The sequence below is a fragment of the Zalophus californianus genome, chromosome 3 (genome assembly GCF_009762305.2).
Source record: "Zalophus californianus isolate mZalCal1 chromosome 3, mZalCal1.pri.v2, whole genome shotgun sequence".
NCBI lineage: Eukaryota > Metazoa > Chordata > Mammalia > Carnivora > Otariidae > Zalophus > Zalophus californianus.
The window spans coordinates 61,571,539-61,596,404 of record NC_045597.1 but is presented as its reverse complement, the minus strand read 5'-3'; the positions used below and the strand labels follow the sequence as shown (position 1 = coordinate 61,596,404).

General features: G+C 48.0%; 1 protein-coding gene across 6 annotated transcripts in view; it reads left to right on the top strand.

The window, feature by feature from the left end:
* ATP7B (ATPase copper transporting beta) overlaps positions 1-24,866 on the top strand; it is a 73,234-nt gene that overhangs the window by 41,199 nt on the left and 7,169 nt on the right. For 5 of the 6 annotated variants that reach the window (XM_027589517.2, XM_027589521.2, XM_027589522.2 and 2 more), the window contains 11 exons: positions 2,890-3,051; positions 5,311-5,387; positions 6,912-7,086; positions 8,201-8,434; positions 9,165-9,256; positions 16,252-16,379; positions 16,495-16,649; positions 16,874-17,008; positions 19,919-20,113; positions 22,222-22,404; positions 23,708-23,876. In XM_027589517.2, the coding sequence (XP_027445318.1) occupies positions 2,890-3,051; positions 5,311-5,387; positions 6,912-7,086; positions 8,201-8,434; positions 9,165-9,256; positions 16,252-16,379; positions 16,495-16,649; positions 16,874-17,008; positions 19,919-20,113; positions 22,222-22,404; positions 23,708-23,876 (1,705 nt within the window). The remainder of the gene's footprint in view (positions 1-2,889; positions 3,052-5,310; positions 5,388-6,911; positions 7,087-8,200; positions 8,435-9,164; positions 9,257-16,251; positions 16,380-16,494; positions 16,650-16,873; positions 17,009-19,918; positions 20,114-22,221; positions 22,405-23,707; positions 23,877-24,866) is intronic. The other variant, XM_027589518.2, reaches the window with a different exon arrangement.

The window sequence follows — 24,866 nt, the reverse complement described above, 5'->3', positions numbered from 1 at the left end:
ATTCATTGTCTGGGTTCCAATTTTATTAGAGCTGCCTAAAGTATTTTAAATGTTCCAGATTTTTAAGTGTCAGGGTAATATTTGCAAATTACAACACTCTTGCCATGTAATGCTTGTTAAAACCTAAAGGAATTGAATTACAGTAGCTATGGTAATATATAATGTATTCTTTTTTTTAAATTTAAATTCAATTAACATATCGTGTATCATTAGTTTCAGTGGTAGAGTTCAGTGATTCATCAGTCTTATATAACACCCAGTGCTCATTACATCACGAGCCCCCCTTAATGTCCATCACCCAGTTACCCCACCCCCCACCCCTATCCCCTCCCCTCCAGCAACCCTCAGTTTGTTTCCTATGACTAAGAGTCTCTTACGGTTTGTCTCCCTCTCTGATTTCATCTTGTTTTATTTTTCCCTCTCTTCCCCTATGATCCTCTTTTGTTTCTTAAAAAATTCCACATGAGTGAAATCATGTGATAATTGTCTTTCTCTGATTGACTTATTTCACTCAGCGTAATACCCTCTAGTTCCATCCACATCATTGCAAATGGCAAGATTTAATTTTTTTTTTTGATGGCTGAGTAGTAATCCATCATATATACACCACATCTTCTTTATCCATTCATCTGTCAGTGGACATCTGGGCTCTTTCCATTTAGCTCTTGTGGATGTTGCTGCTGTAAACATTGGGGTGCAGGTGCCCCTTTGGGTCACTACATTTGTATCTTTGGGGTAAATACCTAGTAGTGCAATTGCTGGGTCATAGGGTAGCTCTATTTTCAGCTTTCTGAGGAACCTCCAGACTGTTTTCCAGAGTGGCTGCACCAGCTTGCATTCCCACCAACAGTGTAGGAGGGTTCCCCTTTCTCCGCATCCTCGCCAACATCTGTCGTTTCCTGACTTGTTAATTTTAGCCATTCTGACTGGTGTGAGGTGGTATCTCATTGAGGTTTTGATGGATTTCCCTGATGCCGAGCGATGTTGAGCATTTTATCATGTGTCTGTTGGCCATTTGGATGTCTTCTTTGGAGAGATATCTGTTCATGTTTTCTGCCCATTTCTTGATTGGACTATTTGCCCTTTGGGTGTTGAGTTTGATTAAGTTCTTTATAGATTTTGGATACTAGCCTTTTATGTGGTATGTTATTTGCAAATCTCTTCTCCCATTCTGTTGGTTGTCTTTTGGTTTTGTTGACTGTTTCCTTTGCTGTGCAAAAGCTTTCTATCTTGATGAAGTCCCAGTAGTTCATTTTTGCCCTGGCTTCCCTTGCCTTTGTCGATGTGTCTAGGCAGAAATTGCTGCAGCGGAGGTTGAAGAGGTTGCTGCCTGAGTTCTCCTCAAGGGTTTTGATGGATTCCTGTCTCACATTTAGGTCTTTCATCCATTTGGAGTCCATTTCTGTTTATGGTGTAAGGAAATGGTCCAGTTTCATTCTTCTGAATGTGGCTGTCCAATTTTCTCAACACCACTTGTTGAAGAGACTGTCTTTTTTCCATTGGATATTTTTTCCTGCTTTGTCGAAGATTTGTTGACCATAGAGTTGAGGGTCCATTTCTGGGCTCTCCCTTCTGTTCCATTGATCTATGCGTCTGTTTTTGTGCCAGTACCATACTGTCTTGATCATTACAGCTTTGTAATAGAGCTTGAAGCCTGGAATTGTGATTTTCTTCTTCAACATCCCTTTGGCTATTCGGGGTCTTTTCTGGTTCCATACAAATTTTAGGATTATTTGTTCCAGCTCTGTGAAAAAAGTTGATGGTATTTTGTTAGGGATTGCATTGAATGCATAGATTGCTCTGGATAGCATAGATGTTTTAACAATATTTGTTTTTCCAATCCATGAGCATGGAACATTTCTCCATTTCTTTGTGTCTTCCTCAATTTCTTTCATAAGTGTTCTGTAGTTTTCTGAGTATAGATCCTTTGCCTCTTTGGTTAGGTTTATTCCTAGGTTTCTTACAGTTTTTGGTGTAATTGTAAATGGGATCGATTCCTTAATTTCTCTTTCTTCTCTGTCATTGTTAGTGTGTAGAAATGCAGCTGATTTCTGTGCATTGATTTTATATCCTGCCACTTTACTGAATTCCTGTATGAGTTCTAGCAATTTTGGGGTGGAGTCTTCTGGGTTTTCCACATAGAGTATCATGTCATCTGCAAGGAGTGAGAGTTTGATTTCTTTGCTGATTCAGATGCCTTTTATTTCTTTTTGTTGTCTGATTGCTGAGGCTAGGACTTCTAGTACCATGTTGCACAACAGTGGTGAGAGTGGGCATCCTTGCTGTGTTCCTGACCTTAGGGGGAAAGCCCTCAGTTTGGTGAAAAACATTTATTGAGCAATGTTCGAAGCAGTCTCAATAGTTGTATCATCATCATCACACGTTCAGAAACTATCTGTAGACATTTTATGTCTGTATTTAATGAGCATTCTGGGAAACGTTGACCACTGATGCTCAGAAGAGTGACTTGTCTGGCTTGCCTAACACATATTACAAGGATGGCATGTCTCATTTCAGACTCCCTTTCTCACATCCATATGCACAGCGTGGCAGAAGTGGCAAAACAGAGAGGGTAGGGTGGCTTACAAAAGCTCCTCACTGTCAGAGCTAGAAGTCAATGTTGGTCTGTCGCCATCTGCTTTGTGACTGGCTATGCCTCTTGTCCCTGAGTTGGGGAAGAACAACTGTTTACCTGCCCTCAGCCCCTGGGGGAGCGTCCTGGAGGAAAATCTTGCACATGGGGTCTGGAGGTAGGAGTCCAGAGCCTTGGGAACGATACCGTGGAAAGAGGAAGGGCTTGTGGCTGCCTGTTGACCCCACTCCCTGTGTGCCTTCGATGGGATCCTCTCAATCCCGAGTTAGTAGTATTTTTGTCATCCTGTGCGGCAGATCACGGGGATGACCTGCGCGTCCTGTGTTCACAACATAGAGTCCAAACTCACAAGGACAAACGGCATCACCTATGCCTCTGTGGCCCTTGCCACCAGCAAAGCCCACGTGAAGTTCGATCCTGAAGTTATCGGTGCACGGGATATTGTACGAATTATTGAGGTAAGTCATTCATTAAAAAACATTATACAAACTAATGTAACGTGTCTCGACTCTACTTCAATTTAAAAAAATATGCCCACTTTTTAAAAAACAGTGATGTATAATCATTGTGGAAAAATGAGAAAATACAGCTAACCAAAAAATTAAAAAGAAAAGAAAAAGGTCACCTAACCTATCCTTAAAGCCTTCCCATGGAAGTAGGGGTGAATCATTTTAAAATAAACTGAAATTAAGTAAATATTAGATAATCTGAGGGTGAAAACCAGTGAATTCCTGAATTCCCTGAGAAACATCAATATCAGTAAGCTACCTGGGCACATGGGGTTAAATTACCTAATTGTAATTATAAAATATTATTTATGTCTGTACCAAGTATCTGTAGACCAAAGGATTATTGGTAATGAGAGGAGTTACACTGCATTTTACCACATTGTCAAGCTGGGCCTGCTTGACGATGAGACAGTTTAGTTGTTTCTCGTTTGGAAAATCAGTTAGAATAGTTTTCACACACTGCCTCCCTCTCTTCCCTCCCTCGCGTTGTCCACAGACAGTCCATTTCCTTTGTAAGGTCTGTTGATGGCACACCATAAGAGGGTGAGCGTTAGTGGTGATCTGAATGGGTTACCACAGTCCAGACTGAACTAGGTTAACTCACAAGATGAACTGATGGTCAGGATAAACCAAGTTTAGCAGGAAGTGCTAGATGCTCTTTCTCCAACCGTAACTTTTCATTTTCATGTGAAATCCCGTCATCAGAGTCCCGGGGCCCCTCCTTATATTGTCCTGACAGACAGGACGTGTCCTGGCGGCCTTTCCCGTGTAATTTCGTAAAGGGGTCCGATCAGATGAGGCAGAGAGGGTCAGGGAGCGAGGTGGCGAAAGAAACCTCTGGTAGCAGCCTCGGTGTTGTCTTTCGTTTTCTCTTCGTTGTGTGTGTGTGTGCTGAAGAGACAGGTTGTGTGTTGTGTGGCTTGGCGGAGCCCCCTGATGTGTGTTACTACTTGTCCTGCCGCTGCTGCTATGACCCCCCATCTCAGAGGCAGACAGCACAGCTCCTCTGTCAGGTGGGGAGAGATCCCCGGGGGGGTTAAGTGACTCCGCTCACTGGTATCCAGCTAAAGCTTGCAGGACCGGCCCTCAGACCCACACCTCACAGTTCTAAGCCCAGCGGCCTTTCGATTTTTGCCACAGCACAGGCCTTACAGAACAGTAGTGAGGGGGCACTGGTGAGGCCAGGGGAGCAGACTGGTGCGCCATCGGCGGGAGGGTCCCAAGGGTGCTCGGACCACATCTCCGTCACCTTCTTTCTCCACATGCCCCTCCTGGCTGAGCTCGGTGCGGGAGCATCTCTGTCCTCAGTTGAGGAATATTGCTGATGTCTGGCCCCTGTTTCTGCATCTCTGCTGCCTCCTTCCCTGATCTAATTAAGCCGGTGTTCCTTGTAAGGGGGTTTGTCTTTACACAGTCTTAGATGCTCTTTCTCCAACCGTAACTTTTCATTTTCATGTGAAATCCCATCATCAGAGTCCCGGGGCCCCCCCCTTATATTGTCCTGACCGACAGGACGTGTCCTGGCGGCCTTTCCCGTGTAATTTCGTAAAGGGGTCCGATCAGATGAGGCAGAGAGGGTCAGGGAGCAAGGTGGCGAAAGAATTGCTGGAGGTTATTCCCTGAAAAGAGCCAGCAGATTGCAGTGTGGTGCCCGTCTGGCTTCAGGGGAAGCCTCGGCTTGCCGGTGCCGAAGGAGCCAGGGTCGGCTCGCCGGGGAGAGGCCCAGGCTGGGAGCCCAGACACCTGTTCACTGAGCACGGGGCCTTGGTCTTCTGGTAGCACGATGGCTCTGAGCTGCAGTTTCCTCAGGCCGGGAATGACAGCACCTGACCTGACCACTCCCTAGTTGGGACTCCTCACACAAAAATTGTGTGTGTATGAATTCATCATTGATCAGCCTCAGGGCATGTTGAAGTTTCTCCCAGAACCTGCTGCCTTTGCCCACAGAGGGACCAGGAGTCGCCATCTGAGGCCAGCCCCTTGGGGATGACACAGTCTGTAAGCATAGATGGTGCTAGACCTCTGACAGGATTTGTAGTGTGATTTGGGTACGGAAGTCATGAGCAGAAAAACCAATACAGCCTTTTGAGGTGATTTTTGATTAACTTTCTAATTTCCAGAGATGTAAAATGCTTTCTACCAATGCATGTTTTAACCAAGTTCTTTCCTCCCTGTTTTCACTTCTCTTTTTTTTTTTTTAATAATAAGGAAATCGGCTTTCATGCTTCCCCGGCCCAGAGAAACCCCAACGCGCATCACTTGGACCACAAGGTGGAAATAAAGCAGTAGGTAGAACAGAAAAGATACACTGGTGCTCTTGACCAAGTGTTCCTCCCCCGCCCCCCCGCCCCTCCCGCCAGGCCTGACTGCCTCATTCTGTGCTCATGGGTGTCCCTGCTGTCCTGGCTCCCCACAGCACCTTCCACTGAAGAGTTGCCTTTGCTACCCCGTGATATTAACCTCCTAAAACAGTGCTGTCTGACAGAACTTTCTGCGGTGAGAGAAATGTTCTATACCCGCACTATCCAGGACGCTAGCCACCGGCTATGGAGCAGTTAGTATGACCGAGGAACTGAATTCTTCATTTCATCTTAACTGATTTTAATTTATATTGCCGCTTATGGCTGGTGGCTGACTTACATTGGGAGGAAGAGAGTGGATTTTTTTCTTTCACAGCAGAGTATTTTAAGACTTTATTTGAATGGGTTCTAGAAGTAGGGTCTGAGGGCAGGAACCATGGTCATTGGAAAGAAAATGGCCTGGGAAAAAGGCGGCCTGAGCTCGTTCATTGTTGCAGATGTTCATTTACTCATTCAACAAACACAAGGGCACTGTTGTGTGAAGGGCATGACGCCAGGTGCTAGGGATGAATTGGAGAGGCCCAGAGCTGGGCTAGGAATGAGTGGTTGAGCAGTGAATCAAGTGGGTTCACAGGGGTCTGGGAAGCCAACCAGCGGGGGACACATGATCTGAGCCTCGAAGAATGAGTGGAGGTTTGCCAGGCTGTGGGGGTGGGGGCTGGAGGTTGACGTGAGGGTCTTCTAGGGGCATGGAGGCAGGGGGCCTTCAGGGACTCCTGTGATTGCTCTGATCAGCATGCCTGGAGCAGGGAAGGCCTGACAGGAGAGGCACCTGGAAAGCGAGCGAGGGGCTAATTCTCGGGACCCTGGGCGACAAGCTGAGAGTCTGAGACTTCAGTCCTGCGGCCCGCAGTTTGCAGACCGGAGTGGAGGCGTGCTAGAGTTTCCACAACACATGGCGGGAATTTCGTGGATGCTGACGTGAGACCACAGCTGTCACCTGCAACCCCCATGTCAAACTTTGGTGTTCACCAAGATGGCTTTGCAGTTCTCACTGCCTATATTAAGTAATAGTTTAAAAATCAAATGTAAAAGTAAGGTCAGACTAATAAAATTTTGCTTTTATCTGTTTTTACTTGGGAGTCTGTATAAGATTTTATTTTGAACAAAGAGCAGTAGGCAGCCATATGGACCAGGATGTTCCACTTCTTCGGGTTCTCAGTTCTGGGCCTCAGTTGCCCCCCCTATGGATTAGAGGCAACAGGTCAGCCTCAGACGGGCAGGAGCGTCTGTATATCTCTGGCACATCCCTGCAAAGTTTAAACCTGTAGGTGCTCTCTCGGTGGCTGGTGTCAGGGAGGGAGCCTTCCCTTCGTTTCACACCACTGGTTGTCTGTCCCAGACACGTGACAAAGGCAAATCTGAAACTGAGTCCCCAGGAGGAGACCAGCCCACAATCCCAGTGACAGGTGATACCTAATAGGCCAGTGTCACTGCTTTGCTCTGCAGGTGGAAGAAGTCTTTCCTGTGCAGCCTGGTGTTCGGCATCCCTGTCATGGGTCTGATGATCTATATGTTGGTGCCCAGCAACAAGCCCCACGAGTCTATGGTCCTGGACCACAACATCATTCCAGGACTGTCCATTCTAAATCTCATCTTCTTTATCTTGTGTACCTTTGTCCAGGTGCGTATCAGAAAGGGCCAACCTCTGCCCCCCCTGCCTGTGTGTGGCCAGCAGGTTCTCCGCCCTCCCGTGCCAGACACAGCCCTTCAGCCTGGCTATCACAGATGTCCTGCAGGGGCTCTTTTCTCTGTCTCACTACTGGCGGGGGGGTGGGGGCTGGGGGTGCGAGATGCTTAAAAGGACCTGGTTTCACTGTCACTTTCACGGTTGTAGATGCTCAAACTCCCCCTGGAATAGCAAGCCCTGAGACAGGCCTCCTGAAACTTCTCCTCTAGGGGTGATATTGAGCTAGCTGAGTTGCTGCTGCTGGGAAGTGTGCCCTCCGTCTGTTTTAGAATATAAAATAAAACTCCTGCCTTAATGATAGAATGCTTAGTTGAAGACTATCTGAGGGCAATATTTGTGGCCTGAATTTGCTTGTTCTTGTATTTTCTTTTTAATTACAAATGTAAAGTATATTTATTGTAGACAATTCAAACCATGCTGAAGGAGAAGCAGCAAAGGGGAGAATATTCTTTCACTGGAATCATACCCCGCCTCCAGCCCAATCCTGTTCTAGAGTTACCTCAGTATTATTACTAGTTGGACGTGTATGTTTACAGATCTTCCTCTATGTAGAGAAAATATACATGTGCTTATATATGTAGGTGTGTGTACATATTCACATAATACAGACACACGGGCTTTTTATTTTTTAACTGGAATAGGATCATACTAGATAAATTGATTTATAACTGGCTTTTCACTTAAGCACGTATTACGGGCATCTTTCATGCCAGTGGTTTATAGATCTAGCACGTTCTTTTTCAGGACTGCAGAGCACTGTCCACAATATAAATGAACCATGCTTTACATCCCCATGGCCCCCTTGCCCTGTTGATGGACATTCAGGTTATGTACTCTGGGTTTTAAAGGTCCCCCAAGACCTTGACCCTACGTTCTTGTGCCAGAAATCCATAGGCCTGTGAATCAGGAAATACATTTCCTGCACGTCCCCTGCTGAGGAGAAAGTCATGTCCAAGCACTTGCGGGCACGAGGGGCCTCTGGGCATCTGGTGGCTCCTTGGACTCCAGGCCTCCTTGAGCAGCTGTTGCTTCCTCTGCTCTCTCTCAGCTCCTTGGCGGGTGGTACTTCTACGTCCAGGCCTACAGATCTCTGAGGCACAGGGCAGCCAACATGGACGTGCTCATCGTGCTGGCCACCAGCATTGCCTACACCTACTCGCTCGTCATCCTGGTGGTGGCCATGGCTGAGAAGGCGGAGAGGAGCCCTGTGACCTTCTTTGACACCCCCCCCATGCTCTTTGTGTTCATTGCCCTGGGTCGGTGGCTGGAACACGTGGCAAAGGTAACCGCAGCTTCAGGTGAAAAAAGAACTGTTCTTCAGTAATTTAAATCTTAATTCATCTGAACACCTTATTTAGAATTACTAATTACACACAGTCTAGGGAAAGACTTAAAGAAATGTGACACCTACGTATAATTAGGAGTTCTGATCACTAATCTCCAAATTGGTTGCTACTTCCAAAATCCCAGCTAATCTGGTTAATTATTGAAACCTTTGTTCAGGCACATTGCGTAATGGAAATTTCAGGGCAGCACTCACACCACCTCTTTGTACATAACTGACTATGTGGCTTATTAGTCTACACATCCATGTTTCCATTTGAGGGTCATGCCATTTTTAACACCCTGCATTATACCCACATTTTAACCTATTCTATAAAAGAGTAGGACTCAAGCTCTAAGAGAAATTAGATTGAACCTTAAAAAAAAAAAAAAAAAGCAGCTAATGGGCAGGCTGGTTTTGTATTTTCTGCTGAAATGTAATTCATGGCACTTTGTGGCATTGTATGTTCAGTGCGGCGGTGACATGGCTGCGTGTCGATGGCAGTGAGTAACATCTATCCTGGAGGAGCCTTTTCACATGCACTGTGGCTGTGTTAAGGGGTCCGCCTCTTTCCGCAGGGGCTTTCTGTAACACCGGCCGCTTTTAACACCAGCCTAGTGAGTGTGGGTCTGGCTTTGCACGGGTCAGTTTACAATAGCTCTTGTTTTCCATTCTGATTATTTCCTAGAGCAAAACCTCAGAAGCCCTTGCCAAACTCTTGTCTCTCCAAGCCACAGAAGCCACTGTTGTGACCCTTGGCGAGGACAACTTGATCATCAGGTGGGTTCTCTACATCCAGAGTTTTTGACCAATTTATATTCATCTGTGTAATACACCTCAAGACACCCAGCATCTTCATGACGTTACACTAGACCTTGCGGGGGCAGGCAAAGACTTATACGGCCAGATCTGTCCTCGATCCGGGTAATTAACAAGGTATTTGCAGACTACAGCACGTGCAAGATTTCAGGGTGGGGTGTGTGTAGGCTAAATGACAAATGAGAGGTCTAGGTGACTAGTGTTCCCAGACTAGAGAAGGGGAAGGCTCGAGGTGGTCAGGGAAAGCTTCAAAGAGCACGGACTATACACTGGACCTTCCTTGCAAGATCTGGAGGATTTACACAGGCTGAGAGGTAGGGTTTCAGCTTGCCAAAGAATACAAATGTGAGAAGTATTTTTCTTCTTCATAAGGTTGACAGATATTAAAAATAATAATGATTATTATCATTATTGCTGGAACTCATATGGCATTTGCTATCTGCCATACACTATTTTAACCTCTTTGTATTAAATCTAATTAAAAAAAACAAAACTGTAGGAGGAAAGGACGGCTATTAGCCATATTTTGCAGATGAGGAAACTGATGATCAAAAGGGCTAAGCAACTGGCCCGAGGTCACACAGGTGTTAGGTAGTGGAATGGGATATAACTTAGGCTCTTAGTTCCAGAGTCCATGCTCTTAACCCTTCCACATACTGACTCTTAAGGCACATTTGATAATATGGACATTGCACAAATTAAGGCTTCTGTACTTCCCTGGTCAGCCTCATTTTCATATTCTAGGCAGTGCTTATTTCAAAACTTCTTCACATTCCTGAAGTCTCTCTCTGGCCCCACCACTTTCCCCTTCGGCCTGTGATCTCACTCTGACTGCTGAAAATATAAGCCATCGAGGTGGGAAATCCGTCAGTTCCCTGTCACTTCAGTCCCTCAGTGAGCCACAAAGCTAACCTTCCCGACTGCATGCTCCCTTCCCCCCACCCCGGGGGCAGAGGCCTTTCCTTCTGGGCCTCTGCTCAGGAACCTCCCTCTGTCAATTTCATCTTGATCTTCAGGGTGTCTGTCTTTGCTGCTTCCAACCATCCAGTATGACATATAGTCCAAACTCCTGTTGTCAAAGCAGTCCTGTGCCCCGCCCCCACTGCACATGCCCATTCTTCATGCTGTTGCCAGTGTGGGCTCAGGAGTGTGTCCCCCAGAGATGGCCCTCAGAGGCTGCGAGCCCCCACCCCTGATTTCCAGGGCGGCACTCGGCCAGCCTGTGCTGTGAATGAGGCACCGGCCGACCACAGCATGGAAGCACTGGTTTTTGTCTGGATGCCAGCTTTTAAGTACTGAGCGGAATTACGGTAGCGGTAGTTGAGATTGAGAATTTACTGTGTACCACTCCCACTAGCCAGTACTTCATATAAACTACCTAATTTCACCTGATAACTACCCGGTGTTACGGTGAGGTACGGGCTCCCGTGATCCCCGTGTCTTTAGGAAGAACCTGAAGCTTAGTGGGGTGGAGTGACTTGCCCCGCATCCAGGGCAGGTGAGTGGCAGAGCTCCCTCTTGGCCACCTGCTAACCTGTCTTCCGGGCAGGAGGACCCCGTGGGACAGAGCAGCTGGCCACATGTGGGCCTCCACACGCACGCGACTGCGTGGCTCTGTAGCATTTGCACACCTTGGCTTTGTTTTTTTCCCTTATAAATTAATGACATGAGGGTTTCTGAGATATGGAAATATTCAGACTGGGAACAAAAACCGTGGACAGCTGCATTTACTTGCTGCCTTTCGTTTTGAAGTGCTTCTGAAAGCACCGGCCACAGTCACACGGACTGCTCAGTTGATTCAAATGTGAGGAGACACGCATCTTTGTCAGAAGGCAAAAGCTACTTGAAATGCCCAAGGACGGTGGGGCTACCCCAGTCACAGCTCAGTTCTTTTCCGAAGACGGTGATTAGCATTTGGCTGTGGACACGTTATGGCCAGACTCCTACTCTCATTATGTGGTTGGCACCATTTTCTAAGCGAGGAGCCAGAAGACCAGAGTTCCTTCAGGCCTTGCCATAGGCAGACAGGCTGTGTGCTAGGAGCCGGTCAGTTATGGCCTGTGAGGCACAGTTCTTGTCTGTCAGACTAGGGTGGTGGTTCCTATCCCACCTTCCTGACAGTGTGCTCCAGGCTGCTGGGGTGTGCTGGTGCCAGGGCCCCCGAGTCAACCTCCGCCTTCTGTGGGGCCTTGCCATGTTGGGCCTCTGCAGGTGTGGACTGGTCTGCGATGCCGTCAGAAGGCCACCAGAGTTCCCCAGCTCAGCTCTCTCCTTTCAGCGAGACTTGGGCCTGTCCCTCCCTCTGTCCCTCTGCCAGGGACACCTGTCTGTCCCAAGTCTTGGGTGATGGGAGTGTCTGTGATCAGTCTGGCACATGGTTACTTCTGGTCACCCCCTGCCCCTTCCTGTTGCCACCACTCTGTCCCCTACAGCACTGCCACAGGGTCTTCATTGGCCTCCTGCTCCCAGCTTCGTCTCTTTTTAAATATCCTCCCACATTCAAACCAGAGATCTCTCGGAAGCACAGATCTGCTTGTATTCCTCTGTAGCTGGAGCTCCTTCAGCGATTCCCTGCCATCCTTAGGATGAAGTCTGTGTGCTTAGTAGGCACGTGAGACTCGGCGTCTGCCCCGGCCCACTTCTTGGACTCAGCCCCTTGTGCCGCCATGCCTCCATCTTATCCCAGCCACACCCCAATGGCAGCTCCCAGGAGGAGGTTCTCGTGTCTCCCCACACACCTTTCTTCTTCCCCTCTGCCTGGCTGCTTGTCCTTCAGGGCTCAGCTTGGGGGGCATGTCCTCCAGAAGCCTTTCCTGTCCGCAGGCCTGCTTGGCTCTTGTGCCACTTGCCCTGGGACACCCACGTGGCAGGTGCTCAGATTACTAGTTGAATGGATGAAAGGACCATGAAATGTTCAAGAAATCACCCCATGTTGGTTGGGGTGACATTCAAGGGCTACATGACCTGGTCCCCAGTTTCCTGCATTGAAGTCTCCTTTTTTTTTTTTTTTTTTTTTAGGTTTTATTTATTTATTTGACAGAGAGATACAGCAAGAGAGGGAACACAAGCAGGGGGAGTGGGAGAGGGAGAAGCAGGCTTCTGCTGAGCAGGGAGCCCGATGCGGAGCTCGATCCCAGGACCCTGGGATTATGACCTGAGCTGAAGGCAGACGCTTAACGACTGAGCCACCCAGGCGCCCCTGCATTGAAGTCTCCTGTGGTAGTGGGGAAAGCAGAGTTACAGACTTCGTCTAGGTAGTGGCTGTTAAGAACTATTCTTAAGTTTTTGTCTTTTTACTTTGTGTTAGATGAGGAGGGAGAGCAGAGAGGAGACAGGTGTGGCAGACAGACTACTGGCAGAAGCTCCTGAAGCAGAAGAAATGCTAGGGAAAACACTGTCTCTCAATTACGTGTATTCCTGCACTGTGGCGTTTTGGGGGACACAAGCTTCTGAAGAAGACATGCTGGGAATTCACTGGAAGGAGCCACCTTGACCCCCATCAAGTGCTGTTCACCTTAAATTAAGCTGTTTGGACTTAGAATGATATGGTCAATTCAGATCAAAGGGGAAATTCAACTTTAGATTAAGCAGAGATTGACATTACTAAAGGTTTCTTAGAAGGGCACCCAGCTGGACATGGGTGCCAATTTCTTGAAGAATCCCCATAGAAGCGAACCTTCTAAGTCTTAGTAGTTAGGTTATTCTGGGGGAGAAGTTTCTGCCATTAGCTCCTGATTCCCTTTCTCAAGTGAGCAGGTGCTCCTTCTCCCGACAGGCCTCTCTTACCAAGTGAGGACGTGGTGTAATGGGAAACTCCTCCAGGTCGAGTAGACAGGCCTCAGAGGGGCAGGGCCTGGGCGTTTCCATCACTGGGAGACTTTAAGAAGCAGCGAAGAACATTCTCAGATTATGGAGAGTCCTTCTCTCCTTGTTTGCCACCCTGCCCAGCCCCCAAAGGGGTTTCCTCATATCTACTCCCAGCACTCGAGACTTCAGTGTGCCCCTCCTTTTCCTACCCCATTTCTTGTATTATGGCCATTACTGAACTTACATTCACAAGTCTGCTTGTAGCTTCTGGGGTGTCAGTATCCTGAGAGGAAGGCTCCACTTTGTCCTGTTTGTACCCAAGTCCAGCACAGTGCCTGCTGCACAGAGGCCCGTCACTAGGGAAAACGTCCATTAAGTGAAATTCCCTGGGCGCTCACCTCATACCAGGCACCGTACTAAGTACTGAACACGCATTTTCTCAGTTAATCCTGGAACAAAATCACCATTGTAGAAAAGAAGACACTGTGGCTTTGTACCAGGATTTGACCCAGATGGCACCACTGACCTGTGATTCAGCAGTGCCCTACCGAGGACTCCGAGCTCCCAAGGCCAGGGCCATGTCTGCTTTGCTCCCCACCGTGTCCCTGGCACCTGGTGCACACAGTGTCTCCCGTGGCACTGAGCTTGTATTTGTGTACACCGGCCCGAGCTGCGTGTGCTCAGAGCCTTGCAGGGAGGGGACAGCATGGGGCACCGAGCTGGACCTTTGGATACGGACAAACTCTTGAATCCTCATTTTGCAGAGGATGCTCCTGCACAATTTTTTAAAAAAGAAAATTTTGATGTAAATATTTACCATCTCTGCACATTTTGGTTCCCAAGTTTTATACATTTATACATAGCAATGTTTAAAGAAATGGGCATGTAGATTCAGTTTCGTGCCTTTCTAAATCTTCAGGTTTTTTGCTCTACTGGGAGTGAATATCACTTACCTCATATACTTTTGGGAGGATTCAGTGAGAAAAAACAGGTACAAGTCTAGCACAGTATTGTACACTCAGTAAAGGTCTGTGTTACCCTCTCATGTTGATAAGGCAGCTTATTGTACATTTTTCTCTGTGGTAGTTTGAATGTAGTCCTTGTAGAATGAAGGGAGTGTCTAACATAAACCTCAGAGCCTGCTTATCTGCTTTTATCACCGTTTGGTCATGAGGCACTGTTATAAACGGGTGACCGTTGAACAACGGTGAGGCTTAGGGGCTCTGACTCAGCACAGAGTCGAAAATCCACATATAACCTCTGACTCCCAAAAACTTTACTAATAAGCTACTGTTGACTAGAAGCCTTACCGACAACATAAAACAATCAGTTAGTACCTATTTCGTATGTTATTATATACTGTGTTCTTAGAATAAAGTAAGCGAGAGAAAAGAAAATGTCAAGAAAATCAGAAGGAAGAGAAAACGTATTTCTATTTCTGTACTGTATTTATTAAAACCCTGCCTGTACCCGCGTGGTGCAAACCGGGCCGTTCAAGGGTCGGCTGTATACAGTGATGTGTATTTGGCCTCTGTGGCGGTTCCCTGGCGGCCTCCGGCTGGCTGTCTCCCGCTCCTGCCCTACCCTCGTCTCCCCCACCGCGTGTCTGTCTGTCTTGTGCCGACCCCCCCAGCATCCAGCCCTCACACCTACGGCTTGCACGGTCCTGTCTGACCCGCTCCCTCCCCTGCTCTTTCCCCTGTCCCAGCACATCTTCCCAAGAAGGTGGCCCGAGCTGCCGAGCTGCCGTCTGCTGGCTTCCTGTGCTCTCGTCCGCCCCTCCCACTGGGCTGCCGCCTCCGGCAGCTTCTGAAACTGCACCCCCCCCCCCCCCACAGCAGACCTCTTCCATGTACCCCAGCCCAACTAGTGCTGGGTTTTATCTTCCTTCCGCCTCTCACCAGCATTCCCCCTGCCCTCCAGTCTCTCCATTGAAAACTTTCTGTTGGTTTTGTTCCTTATGCACGTGTGACTGACCTTCACGGAGGTACCCAGCCCAAGTGCAGAGTGTGAGGAAGTCTGCCTATCTGGCGGTTGGACCGGGACACCTGCTCCCCCACCTCGCGGGCCTCCCTGCCCCGCCTACCCGGGCCCTTCCACCTGCTCAGCCTCCAGATGTTGTCCGGCCCCAGGGCTTAGTTCTAGAACTCCTTCTCTTTTCCACTCGCACACCCAGGTGCGCTTGCACCATTTCCTGGCTGTAAATGCCATCTGTGTTGGGACAGCTCCTGGATTTGCACCTCTGGCTCTGCCCCCTCCTCTCAGTTCAAGTCCCGTTTTCTACTCCCTGCTTGACATTTTCCCTGGAAGTCAGATAGGCATCCCAGACCCAAAGGGGATCAACACGAAGGTCTTTATTTCGTCTCTTTTCCTTCTCTTCTCGCGCCCTCCCTCAGCTGCTTCAGTACACTTGCCTCCATCGCAGTAACAGAACTTAGAGCTCCCTCTTTGATTCTCTTCTTTCTGTCTTTTGCTTGGCTGTTGCAACAACCCACCTCTTCCCCCGGCTTCTAGTATTGTCCCTGCCGTCCGCTCACATACAGCAGCCAGAGAGAGGACTTGACAACATGAATCAAATTATGTCACTTCCCAGTAAAAACCTTACATCCAAAGCCCGTACTCTGCTCCGCAAGTCCCCACAGGATCTGGACTGCCTGCTTCTCTTCCTGGTTCTCCAGGGCACCCTTCCTGCCTGCCTTGGGGCCTTTGCATTAGTTGGGTTTCTCTCCTTGAACTTTCTTTCGCCTGTATGTTGGCCCCTCTTATCATCAGGTCTCAGTTCATCTTCCAAGTGAACCCTTCCTCCCCCCGCCAAAAAGGCTTCCAGTCACATTATTTGCATCCTAACTCTTATTTAATACCTGGGACTGTCTTGTTACCTGTTTCTTCTGCAGAACGGGTCTTCCTGAGGATGGGGACTTGGCTGTCTTGTTCCCAGCCATATTCCCCGTGCCTAGTAAAGTGCCTGCCCCTTAGTATTTGCACAATAAATAGTGGCTCAATCTGAAAATGAATACCACTGCTTGATGTAAAGCAAAGAGCATGTAACCAGTCGAACACTTTGTCGAGAACCTGAGCTGGGCAGCAGACCAAGAGGTTTGAGCTCCAGTTAATTGCTGTGTGTGTAACCTGAGTGGCTTTGTTGGCAGAGAGGAGCAGGTACCCATGGAGCTGGTGCAGCGGGGCGATATCATCAAAGTTGTCCCCGGGGGAAAGTTCCCAGTGGATGGGAAAGTCCTGGAAGGCAACACCATGGCCGACGAGTCCCTCATCACAGGTTAGGTGGCTTGTCTCCTGTTCCCTGTGGGTGGGTATCGCAGGAGTTACCGGGTCACATGAATACTGAATGGGGGCTGAGTGTGTTACGGTTGATCTCTTTTCTCCACCTCTAGGAGAAGCCATGCCGGTCACAAAGAAACCCGGAAGCACAGTGATTGCTGGGTCTATCAATGCACACGGCTCTGTGCTCGTTAATGCCACCCATGTGGGCAATGACACCACGTTGGCTCAGATTGTGAAATTGGTGGAAGAGGCTCAGATGTCAAAGGTAATGAAGAAAGTTAAAAAATAACATAACATCAGCTTTCTCATTTTAGAAGTTATTCTAAGAGTTTCATAGACTCAGGCAGATTTTGCTGAGTAGAGAGTGATTAGTAGGCGTTAACTTACTAATCGAGGGGGCTCAGAACCCCAGTGCTTGCCCATGCCTGTGAGGACATAATTTCTTTGTGGATTGTAATTTCTCATGGTCTTGGTGTTTTATTTTCATAGGCACCCATTCAGCAACTGGCTGACCGGTTTAGTGGATATTTTGTCCCATTTATCATCATCATTTCAACATTGACGTTGGTGGTATGGATTATAATCGGTTTTATCGATTTTGGTGTTGTTCAGAAATACTTTCCTGTAAGTTGAATGCTCTGGGCAGTATGGTTGCTGTGTTTTAAATAATCTTTTGCCATTAATCCTATTCTCTCATATCTTAGATTCATTGGGCTTTAATTACCCATTACATTTATTTGCTTGCTTCACTTATTGGCAGCAGAATCTTAGCCAAGATAGGACCATCAGTCACTCTATTTCTGCAGGTTTTTCTTAGAGATGCCCTTTGCCTTCTAGTTGAATAATTTCCCAGACACCAGTTAGTTCTCAGTTGTCATGTCTAAAACATTTACATAATGTGACCTTGGCCATTTCTGGAGTTATGAGGCCCATATCATGGTCACTTCACAATTTGGATGGCATGATGTCATTTTAACAGATTTTAAGAAAAATATGTTTTTTGCTCTCTCTGTCTGGCAATACCATCTTCAACCTTGCAGCTTCCCAGGCAATGCTAATAGCTTTTTAATAATAAATACTTATTAAACATACATGAGACAATAGAATATGCTTTCTTGAGTTAAAAGGTAGATGATGAATACTATCTTAGGAAATACTGTTTTTCAAACTTCCAAAAAAAGTGGAAAGTACAAAAATAACCTTTTCTGCTCGAGAAGTAAGAACTGTATATAACAGTAATTCTCAGTTGGGAGTAATTCTGTTGTCCCCCGAGACATTTGGCGATGTTTGGAGACATTTGGTTGTCATGACTGGGGAGGGAATGCTACTGACATCTAGTGGGTAGAGACTGAGGATGCTGCCGGACATCCTACCACGCAAAGGACAGCCCCCCACAACCAAGAATCGTCTGGCCCCAAATGTCAGTAGTGCTGAATTTGAGAAACCTTGATGTACATCAACAGGGAATGGCCCAGTTGGAGTCATATTTGATAACTGCCCATGAGGGGAACAGTGTTTTATCTATGGTTTAAAGTATCTCCTACTTAGCCAAAGTGAATGCCTATTTTACCTTAGAGCCATAGAATAAGAAATTATAAATATGGAATGAATAATTTTTTTTTTAAAAAAAGGTCTACCCATAATTAAAGGCATAGCTGAAATTCTTGGGGTGCATGTCATTTACTAAGATGTCATTTTCTCTCTCAAATTTCCTATCCTAAAATGAAAAATGTCCAAGTTAAACTCTTTCTGACATCTAAGGAGACCTCGGTGCTTTGAAAAATAACCTATGACTATATTCCTAGAATTCGCCAGTGGCTATTACGGCACCTGACTGTCTCAGATTTCTGCTTTTGCGGGAGAGCAGCTCATTGGCATGTGGCTGTGGGAAAAGTTCCTAAACAAGTTGGAATATGGGGCTTTCTGCTGTTCCCTGCCTTTCCATCTTACTTTGGCTTCTTTTGTTTTTATCTGCAATATCAGGGAGGATGCTGGCAAATGAGGTACTGCATGTTCCTTTAAGATATTATCACCCTGCTGTCTGAAAGTCATTTGTAGGGAGAGGTTCATGTCACCCTCAAGAAGTCCACCAATCCCATCAGAATGCCCAGTGCTATTTTGATGAGAATTACTGTTTTTTTTTAAATCACATCATCTTTATTTCTAAAAATTGCATGATGTCTTAAATACAGTGTCCCTCTATCTAAATCCAACTGTTTCTAATCGAAGTGAAATGACTCTTTAATAATACACCTTATTTTAGAATTCTGCCTTTCAAAATCAAGGAATAAAGTGTAGGTGGAAGCTAAAGAGATCGTGGTCTGTATCCTTGATTTAGAAAACATACTGTGATTAAAGTGAATTTAGTGTCTCCTGATTGTGCTTCAGAGACACCTGCCATTTTGCAAAATAAACCAAGGTAAATCAAGATGTCAGAATGCAAATAGTCATACCCATATGTGTCGGCAGGTAACTGGAAAGGAGACCCATATTTTGTTTGTTTTGGGTTTACAAAGAAAACAATAGTGGAAAAAATAGAAGAAAATAAAGATGGCTCCAAATCCCATTCCTAGGAGTAACGACTTTTTGCATTTTGGTAAACCACTTTCCAGTATTGTTGAAAGGCTATATAGAGATATAGGCAGATAATTTTGCACTAATTCAGTCATAACACATGCCGTTTTGTACTTGTTTTTTTTATTTAACAATGTTGCTGGTGTCTTTCCATGTCAGCAAGTATAGGTATGCATCATCGATTCAACAATCGAATAATATTTCATTATGCACCTCATCTTCACAATTTAATTCCCCAGTTCCCTATCAGGTGTCTCTAGTTTTTTGAAAAAAAAAAAAAAAAAAAAAAAACGCTGTGATAAATATCTCTGTATCTTTGGCCACTGGTATGATTATCACCTTAGGGTAGATTCCTTGGAGACCTATCATTTTTTAAAGTTTTCATAATAATGATAACAGTAATAATGTGTAGTATTGTTAATATGTAATATTGATAATGTGACAGTTATAATTTCTTAGACGCTTCTCCCGTGCCAGGTATTGTACAATGTATATTTATGTGTTTATATGTATTTATATGTGTATTAGCTCATATAATCCTTCCAACAACAGTTGGGCATTATTGGTATTATTGTCTCCATTCTGAATGTGAGGGAGCTGACACGCAGAGATGTTAAGTTAGTGTCAGGGCCGGGGCATGGCCGTGCACGGGCCAATTCTGGAGTCTGTGCACCTTCCTCTAGGAGGGAGTTTTATATGACTCTCTCCTCTCCTCATGGCTCTCTCAGAGGAAAGCCTAGAGCGTCAAGTTGGGGAACTGGGATGGGGACCAGTAAAGTGAGCCAGGTGATAACACAGCACTGAAGCAGATGTGTAGAAGGACTGCACGTGTTTCCCAAACCCCAGCTCATCACGCATCTGAGGTCCTGCTGCCCACGCTCAAATGTTCTTATGTGATTAGAAGTCAGTGAGATTCCTCCTTTAACCCTCAGCCTGCCTTTATCTCTTTCCTCTTTTCAGACCCCCAACAAGCATATCTCCCAGACAGAGGTGATCATCCGGTTTGCATTCCAGACATCCATCACGGTGCTGTGCATCGCCTGCCCCTGCTCCCTGGGCTTGGCCACGCCCACGGCGGTCATGGTGGGCACCGGGGTGGCCGCCCAGAATGGCATCCTCATCAAAGGAGGCAAGCCTCTGGAGATGGCCCACAAGGTTGGCCCTTGCGCCCCTGGCTATCCCTTGAGGTCTTGGCTGGAATGACTCTGTAGCTGTTACTATGTGATTTTTTTTTTTTTTTTTTTGAAACTGAAGAGAGGCCGAGGGCAAGTAGTATCTGTTTAAATTCTGTATTAAGAGAAAAACCTGGAAGAGGCTTGAGGACAGCCCTGTTAATTGAGTACAACAGGAAGCCAGCAGGGACTGGGAAGGTTAATAGCAGCAACAGCTAACAGTTGCAGGATTAAATATGAATTGATTTAATCTCATTAACAACTCTTTGAGGTAGGTGCTTATTATTCCCATTTCTCAGATGAGGAAGCTCAGCAGGAGGAGGCGAGGGAACTCTCCCAAAGGCCTGCAGCTAATCCGTGGCAGGGCCAGGACTCACACCCAGGTAGTCGGGCTCAGAGGAAAGTACTGGAGCACATCCATGTGATTAGCAGAGGGACCCTGACTTCTGGGAGTGGAATAGTCAGCAGCAGTGTTTGTGGAGAATCTTGGGCCCAGCATGCCCGTCCCTCCATTTATTTATCTCTCCATTTATTTACTTGGTATTTGTTGGGCCCTTACTGTGTGTGGGTCCTGTGCTAAGCCCCGGCGATGGCCAGGGGCCTCGGCTGTCAAGGAGCTCCCACCTTAGGGGGAGAGGCAGATATGGGGTCAGTAAACCACACATCTGTGCGAGGACAGTGTAGCGGGGACCTGACCTGCATTTGCGGGTGTTGGCCCAGGGGTGAGGGGGTGCACGGGCAGAGAAGGAAATAGAGAGGTTCATCTGGGACTGCCCAGTCGAGCTGGAGTTAGCCAGGCAGTGGAGATTGGAAAGGAGGCTGTACAGCCACATCACCGACCTGTAAGATCAAGGACTGTGAACTTTTCCTCACCATTGTGTCCCCAGCATCTTTCCCAGTGCCAGGCACACTGGACGCCCTCAACAGTTATTTACGGAATGAATGACAAGGAACCAAAAGAAAATCACTTGAGAGGGAGAGAGAAACTGACAGGAGATGAAGCTGTTGAGGGAGGAGGGCAGGGAGAGCGGGGCCTGGAAGGGCCTTGGAGTTTGCATCAAGGGTTCGGAATGTGTAAGACCCAGGGAACAGCAGGGAGCCGAGGAGGGGTCCGAAGCACCTGCAGGGTGGGACTGGGTTCCCAGTTGGGAAGATCGCTGTGGCTGCACGGTGCAAGGATTGTTGGAGGAGGACCAGTTGGGGTGCAGAGACTGCTGCTCAGCATCAGTTGTTGGCTAAGTGAGGGGGACAGTCTGGCCACAGCAAGCAGCTTGCCTTCTCTAGGGTTTGGGGAACTATGGGCATCAGAGATGGGTGGGCTCTGGCCATGGACACAGGTACTGACTGGCTGAATCCAGACCCATGGGGACTGGTGCAAGCTGCCATTGACCAAGTGGGCCGGGTGGGGAAACTGGCTCTGGTGGTTGCTTGTTATTATGGCCAGGGAACGCTCCCTATCTTTCTCTTTCTCTCTCTTTTGTTTGTTTTTTAAGATTATTTATTTATTTGAGAGAAAGCATGAGCAGCAGCAGAGGGAGAAGGAGAAGCAGGCTTCCCGCTGAGCGGGGAGCCTGATTCGGGGCTTGATCCCCGGACCTGGGATCATGACCTGAGCCAAAGGCAGACGCTTAATGACTGAGCCACCCAGGCGCCCCTCCGTTCCTCTCTTGAACCTGGAGTTCAAGCTCCTTATTCTCAGTAGGCATGTGCACTCAGGCAGGCCAGAGAAACTGCACAGGGAGATGGGCAGATGGCCAGGGTCCTGACATGGGAAATCTGTGTAGTGTCACTTTCCAGAAGATGGTTCCATGCCATCTCCTGTGAAATTGGGGTGACAGTTTCTGGCTCAACCTGAGGAAGGTTAAGTCACAGTGCAGACTGTTTAGGCTGCACAGAAAGGGAAACCGTGTCTTTGTCATGGGACTGGTTGAACCCCGGGATTGATTGTAGGAGATTGTGTTAACAGGGTTATGAAGGGGTGTTCTGACCCGCTGGAGGTAGGTTGAGTGGAGTTCGGCCTCAAGATTGTGTGGGCTCTTAAAGTCCTTTCCATCTGTATTTGTGGTCACCAAGATGTGGTTGTTTTGGCAGATAAAGACCGTGATGTTTGACAAAACTGGCACCATTACCCACGGGGTCCCCAAAGTCATGAGGGTCCTCCTGCTTGTGGATGTGGCCACGATGCCCCTCAGGAAGGTTCTTGCTGTGGTGGGGACTGCGGAGGCCAGCAGCGAGCACCCTTTGGGCATGGCAGTCACCAAGTACTGTAAAGAGGTATGCGGACCTGGGCACTGCTTGTCCCTTGCCCCCTCGCCCCCCCCCGCATCGGCCCTCCCCCTGTCACCCCTACCCCCATCCTCCATGCCCTGGCTGGCCGCCTTCTCCACTCTCACCGGCTGGGCTGAAAGCCTCCAAGCACCTTCCTCCTCACATGCCTCTTCTGCTGCCTCTGTAACCTGGGTCAGCTGCCTTGCAGGAGGCCTGGGCTTGTGGGCTCTGGGAACCCCTCAGCAGATCCCTGTGGAGGAGGTGGAGATGCAGCTGTCAGTGATGGGTCCCCCGTCCCATTTCCAGATCATCACAAAAGCCATTAAGTGTTAGCAGTCACTTAGAGAGCACGTACTGAGCATCTGTGCTTGGAACAACAAAAACTGCTAGGATGTGAACTCCACCCTCTGGGAGCTGATGGTCTGGTGGGGAGGATGGACGGTGTATCAGTTCAGTCCTTAATGAGTGCTCAGTGCAAAGGGGATACAGAACGGAATGGGGGGTTGGGGCAAGACGAGGAGAGAGCCCCTCAACCGGGGGCAGTGAAACGGAAAGGCGCCAGCAGAGGTGAGCCGAATGCCCAGTGGGTTCTTGGCAGTTAATGGGGAAGCATTCATCCTTTGACCTCTCCAGACGAAAGGTCCTGTTGCATTTTCTGTTTTCAGTCTAAATATAGAAGCAGCAGGATGTGCCAGAATATTGTCCTGAAAAATTTTAAATGGTCTGGGCAAATAAAATTAATGCCTTGGGGCAAAGCTGACAGCTCTACCTGGATAGGGAGTCTTCCAGAAACCTCCGTCCGTGTCTTGTGTAGGGTCATTCAGACCACCATTTCCCCCTCTCTGGGGAATGTTTCAGGACGAACGTGCTCTGTCATCCCTCCTTTGCTGTGTAGTTAACCCCACAGGAAGCAGCTCCTCACATCTGTCTCCTGCCTCTGCCCTCGCCCCCGCCCCCAGGGCCTGTAAATGGGCAGTGACCTCCTGAAGGCCTCCGAGCAGCCTTGTTACTGCTTGCCTGTTCCATCGTTCTCATGAAACTATTTGCAACGTAAAAATAGTATCTCTTCTCTTTTTGGCTCCCTCTACCTCCTTTAATTTGAGGCATTTGCCGTGAACTGCTCTTCTCCTGCCTAGTCTGCCCCTTGTCCCGTGTCATGAGGCATCCATTTAATAATTGTAATGTCTGTATTGGATGAGAGAAGCAGTTGCCAAGTTACTAGTCGATCTTCTCACTGGCCCAGTCCTGCTTTCGTGGTTGGTGCCTCTCCTGCTTCCTGCTCACCTCCCCTCTCTCCCTGGTTTCACAGGAATTGGGAACCAAGACCTTGGGATACTGCACGGACTTCCAGGCAGTGCCAGGCTGTGGCATCGGCTGCAAAGTCAGTAACGTGGAGGGCATCCTGGCCCAGAGCGAGCACCAGCAGAGCAAACAGGCTGCTCCCCTGAGCAGGACTGGCGGCGTTCCCGAGGCAATAGGTATCCCTGGCCCTTGTCTCTCTGCCCGGCCTGCCACAGCTTGGGCCTGGCTGGGTCAGCTGGCAGTGTGCCTAACCAGAGAGCACCAGGCCGGCGCACCGCCGTGGGTCCCCAGCTGTGGGCCAGGGCGGCTCCTGGCTAGGGTCCCGCGTGCCTGGCTCCCCCAGGAAAGCCTGCCGTTTGTCCATTGTTGGGTTCTCTGATACTTCTGAATCTTGACGCTAATGGCAGACAGAAGTAGTGTATGTTACTGCAATTCATAGAGTATTGCTTCTTTTTTTTTTTAAGGTTTTTATTCGTTTATTTGACAGAGAGACGAGAGAGGGAACACAAGCAGGGGGAGTGGGAGAGGGAGAGCTAGGCTTCCCACGGAGCAGGGAGCCCGATGTGGGACTTGATCCCAGGACCCTAGGATCACGACCTGAGCCGAAGGCAGACACCCAACGACTGAGCCACCCAGGTGCCCCTAGAGTATTGCTTCTGTGACCCATAATGTTGAGTCTCTTCTTTCTTACCCAAGTCAGTGCTGCTTCTCTAAGCTACAAAGGGGACAGATGGGAATTCTACTTTTGCTCCTCCAGTCTCCCTCCCGTGCTGTAGAACCCCGATGGCATGTGTCGTATTTACAGAGCTGGCAGCAGCAGGGAAGGCAGATGGAAGTGGTCTGCCCAAGCCAACAAGGGGTACTGCTTGGAGTGAATACGGCTTTTCTGATTCTGGGGATAGCTTGCTGTAGCCATCAGCGTGAGAATGTGGACACCCTCCCCACCCAAAACGCCCGTGTCTGGTGTTTTCTCTTAAGTGCGCTGGGGTAATGTTAGAAGCCATCTGCAGCCTTCTAGTAATTCAGAACCCAGCATGATGCCAGCATGACCCTTCCATTTAGCTGCCAGGACTGGCCTGTGTGGTGACCCTTAGGTTAGTGGCACACATAGTTAGAAGGTGACAGGAGAAAGGCTCACCTGGCCTTTTAGGAGGTACAGCTTTTAA